The 4,916-nt window shown below is 43.5% G+C and overlaps 1 protein-coding gene across 1 annotated transcript; it reads right to left on the bottom strand.

The window, feature by feature from the left end:
• Window positions 1–363: 363 nt before the first annotated feature.
• LOC128588111 (E3 ubiquitin-protein ligase RNF113A-like) lies at window positions 364–1,703 on the bottom strand. The gene has a single exon (XM_053594745.1). The coding sequence runs from the start codon at window positions 1,674–1,676 to the stop codon at window positions 648–650; it is 1,029 nt and encodes a 342-aa protein (XP_053450720.1). The 5' UTR covers window positions 1,677–1,703; the 3' UTR covers window positions 364–647.
• Between the last annotated feature and the right edge of the window lie 3,213 nt (window positions 1,704–4,916).

The raw sequence follows: 4,916 nt of genomic DNA, 5'->3' as shown, positions 1-4,916 counted from the left end.
ATGACAAGCCTGAGCAAAAGTAAGATCCCATCTCTACTAGAAATAGAAAAACTGAGGCAAGAGGATCACTTGAGCCCAAGAGTTGGAGGTTGCTGTGAACTATGATGCCATAGCACTCTACCCAGGGTGACAGCTTAAGACTCTGTCTCAAATAAATAAATAATAAATAGGTCTTAGATTTCATCATATACTTTTCATTCATCTATTGCATTTATTAAGATGATCATATAGTTTTGCCTTTTATTCTATTAATATCGTAAGTATTACATTGATTTTCATGTTGAGTCAACCTAGCATTCTGGATTCAGTTAATGTTCCCCCCCCCCCACCCCGAGGATTTTTGCATCTACATAATCAGAAACATTTGTCTCTAGTTTTCTTATGGTACCTTTGTCTGGTTTAGATAACAGGGTAATACTGGCCTTAGAAAACAAGCTGGAAGTGTTCCTTCCTCTTCTGCTTTTTGAAAGAGTTTGTGAAGGATTGACGTGCTTTAAATGTTTGTTAGAATTGCCCAGGGAAGGCAATTCCTGGGCTTTTCCTTACCGGAAGCTTTTTGATTAATAATGCCATGCTTTTACTTCTTTTTTTTTTCTTTTTCCCAGAAGAACAAGTATTTATTTTTTAATTTGAGAACCATGGGAAACCTAAGTAATGGGAATTGGAACCTCATGGGGGTCTTCTGGGAAATCAGAAGCACCACCCGCCGGTGCAGCTCGGTATTTCTCCAGCTTAGCCATCAATTCTTTAGCAGGATTGAAGACGCCACTGGTCTGCTGGTCACAGATGTAGCAGCGTGGGGTGGTGCGGAAATGCTGCAGAGCACAGCTCTCGCAGAAATAATGCCTGCATTTCGTGACAACCGGGTTTTGGAAGGCCTGGCAACAGATGAAACACTTGAATGGTATTTCCTCGTCATCGCTTCCCACTTCATAGTTTTCGTCCTCATAGACACCGTAGCGACCCTCATCAAGCTCACGCTCGATCTGCCACCCGTGCTTGTAATCTGAACGGTCATGGAGGAATTTGCAGCTGTCTCCGAAACCGCAGAAGCCAGTCTCTTTGTAGTCCTTACAAATGTCTGGCTGGTAATCCCAGCGCACGGTGGCACGTAGATGCTCAGGCGCTCGGATGGGGCCCTTCCTCACCATCCCGGAGGAGGCATTGCCCAGTGACATATCCTTGGGCTTCATGAATTTCTGATAATTATTAATTCCCCGATAGATCTTGTCATCCTCCTTGCCCCTCAGCGCCTCCTGGATTTTCTGGCTTCGCTCAAAGATAGCTTGTGCGTCACGCTCCTTCTCCGTGTCCAACGCGTAGACAGCTGTCGCCCCCATGTCCTCTGGCCCCACGGGTTTCGCCGAGCGGGTGGACTTATAAACCACCCCGAGACTCTCAGGCGCGTTCCCCTCCTCCTCCTCACTGCTCAAATCGCCGAAAACCGCCCTCTGTTTACGACGGCCCCGGGTCTTCTGTATCATGGGATTGGGGGCCGCCCGCTTCTTCTCCGGCCCGACCACCGGGAGGCCTTCGTCGCTACTGCTGCCCTCTCCTGGCTCGGGGTCGCAGGCCGGGCGCTTTCTGCGCCCTGCAGCCCCTTTCCGCCCAGGCTTTTTGAAGAGGAAGGTGCATGTCTGGCCAGCAGTCTTTCCTGGAGAAAGCTGCGCTGCCATTTTAGAGTCCCGAGCTTCCAAACGGCTGGGGCTCGCGGGGCAGGTGTAGGCGGGGCGCGGGGCGCGGGGGCGCGCGGGCGCGCGGGGCCTTCTCCCCGTGCTCCACGCTGGGTGCGCGGCCTGTACTTCTTATTAATCTACTCAGAATTTCTATTTCTTCTTGAGTCAATTTTGTAGTTTGTTTATCTGACCTTATCTGACCATTTCATCTAACTTACCTAATTTATTGACATACAACTGTTCATAGTATTCTTTTATGCTTAATTTATGGAAGGTCCTTAGGGATGTCCCTGTGTTCAGTCCTGGTTTGAGTAGAGTGTTCTCTTTCCTGCCCCCCACAGTCAGTCTAATACAGGTGGTTCAAATTTATTGATCTTTCACCAACTTGGTTTTGCCAGTTTTCTCTGTAGATTTTCTATTCTTTATCTCATTTATGTCTGCTATAATCTTTATCTTTCCTTTCTTTTGCCTTTTTCTTTCTTTTTTTTTTTTTTGACTTTACTCTTTTTCTTAAGGTGAAAGGAGGTTAGGTTTTCCATTTGAGATCTTAACTTTTTTTCTTTTAATATGACCATTTACTGCTACAATTTCCCTCTAAAGACTGCTTTCACTGCCGGGAATAAGTTTTTACCAGAACTTTGATTTTCATTTTCATTTTTCCCAAGGTATTTCTCTTCTAATTTCTTTCTTGACCCCTTGGTTATTTAGAAGTATGTGGTTTACTGAATACTTGTAAATTTATCATTTTCTTAGGTTATTGGCTTCCTTTTTTTTTTTAAGACAGTCTCACTTTGTCACTCGTGGTAGAGTGCCCTGGTATCACAGCTCACAGCAACCTCAAACTCTTGGGCTTAAGCAATTCTCTTGATTCAGCCTCCCAAGTAGCTGGGACTACAGGTGCCTGCTACGTGCCCAGCTATTTTTTTGTTGTTGCAGTTGTCATTGTTGTTTTTCCTTTTTTGCTGGTGTGGGCCAGGTTCAAACCCGCCACTACCGGAATTTCGTCTTCAGTAGGTTCTTGGTCTCAGTGATTGGAAGAATGAACCCATGAACCACAGATCAGTAGTAAGACAGGATTTATTTACAGAAAAGAATACAAAAAACACGAAAGCTCCCAAGTCAGAAGAGAAAAGCTCTCTGTCCGTGTCTCTGTCTGTCTCACTCACTGACTCTGGGCTCTTTGTCTAGGGGTATATGCAGTTGAATGGGGTCCTCTGTAGTTACATTTAGTGTGTTTGGGACAGTGTGTCTGGGATGTGTCTGGGACATGAATGAATGGCTACAATGCCTTTCATTCCTAGGTCTAGGAAACTTACATGAAATTGACCAGGCCTAGAAAATGGGGGTTCCTTGTTCAGCAGTAAGTGCAAGGGGAGGGAAACCTAAGGTGCTGGTGTCTGGCCCCTCCAGCTACTGGAACCTCCTGCAGGGCCCCCTGGCCTACCCTCCAGCCCGCTAGTTCCTCTGCTTGTTGCCACTGCACCAACACCACCAAGGCAGAGGCAGCCGGTTGGCCCTCCCCCCAGTTCCACCAAACTGGCTGGGGTGCCACTTGTCCTGTATCAACTCTCCTGCTGTTAGGGTTAGAAACTCTAACTGCTGTTAGGGAAAAAGAACGAAGACTCAATCTAACTGCTTCCTGCTGAGTCGGGCAATGATAGAAGGAGCCAGTTAGGGTTTCTCTGAAGGGAGAGCAATCCAGGGGTCCACAATAGAATCAGGTCTTGGTCTGGAACTATCTTTACTGTGTGTGACTTGATGACATTTCTGGAAGACACAAATCTGATTAGCACATGAAAAGGCAAGGGTAGAACAGTGAGAGGAGGGGATTAATTAGTGTCAGGTTAAAAGAACAAAGTCAGTGATGTTTAAAAATGAAACTACATTAACACTTTTCTTGCTGTTTCCTAAACAATAACTTTAAATTTTCTTTAGGCTCACAAGTGTAGGCGGACTGCAGTTGATTCTCTTCCTGGTCTGTTTCTGTAGAAGGTGGTGGGATTTTACTCATGAATGATGTATGCAGGAATCTATTCCCATAACTTTAACAGCTGTAGAAGAAGATAAGATAACAGAAAAGGGACCTTCCCAATTAGAGAAGGTGAATTAGAGGGAACAGTTTTTTTTTTTTTTTTTTTATTGTTGGGGATTCATTGAGGGTACAATAAGCCAGGTTACACTGATTGCAATTGTTAGGTAAAGTCCCTCTTGCAATCAAGCTAGACCTCCCATTTGATCCTGCAATCCCATTACTGGGCATCTACCCAGAAGGAAAGAAATCCTTTTATCATAAGGACACTTGTACTAGACTGTTTATTGCAGCTCAATTTACAATCGCCAAAATGTAGAGGGAAGAGTTTTGATCATGACTAGATCTCCAGGAGAGAAAAGCTCCTTTAGTGTTGAATGTGAAAATGTAGTTGGGAGGTTTTTAAGGATTTGTTGAAATTTAGCTAAAAAAGTAATATGTTTTACTAATTCTGTAGTTTCTTGATCTAATAATAAATCATTAAAAAGGGTCTTCCATATAATAATTCGAATGGGTTACAATCAAGTTTCTGAGGTAAATTTCTTATTCTAAGGAGAACAATGGAAAGCAATTTAGTCCAAGGGAGATGAGTCTCTTGAGTTAGCTTTTGTAACTGTCCTTTGATTTTATCATTCATTTTGTACTTTCCCAGAGGATTGGGGCCTCCAAGAGCAGTGTAGATGATATTTTATGCCCCGGGCTTTAGATATTCCCTTTGTAACAGCTGCTTTAAAGGCTGGCTCATTATCACTTTGCAAACTCCGAGGGAGTCCAAACCTGAGGACAATCGCATGCATTAAAGCCTTTACAACTTCCTGAGCTTTTTCTGTCCTACAAGGTAATGCTTCAACCCAATTAGTAAAAGTATCCACAAATACCAGCAAATATTGTATACCATGTATGCAATAGGGAGATGAGTGAAATCTATTTGCCAATCTTCACCTGGATATTTACTTGTTCTTGTATACCCGGGAGAGCTAGATGGTGAGTTAAAAGATTATTTTTCTGAAATACATCACAAATCCTTGTTATCTGTTTTATGGTTTTAGATAAGTTTTTTTTTTCCATTAAAGAGAGCTTTAGCCATGTAATAGGTACTTTCAGTGCCAAAATGAAAAGACTGATGTAAAGTTTTAAGTATTTTCCATTGGCTTGCGGCAGGTAATAGCAATAGTCCACTTCTAATTTGTAGCCAACCTGATGGAAGTAGT

Source organism: Nycticebus coucang, chromosome 6 (genome assembly GCF_027406575.1).
Source record: "Nycticebus coucang isolate mNycCou1 chromosome 6, mNycCou1.pri, whole genome shotgun sequence".
Taxonomy (NCBI): Eukaryota; Metazoa; Chordata; class Mammalia; order Primates; family Lorisidae; genus Nycticebus; species Nycticebus coucang.
This window is presented reverse-complemented; position numbering and strand designations above follow the sequence as displayed.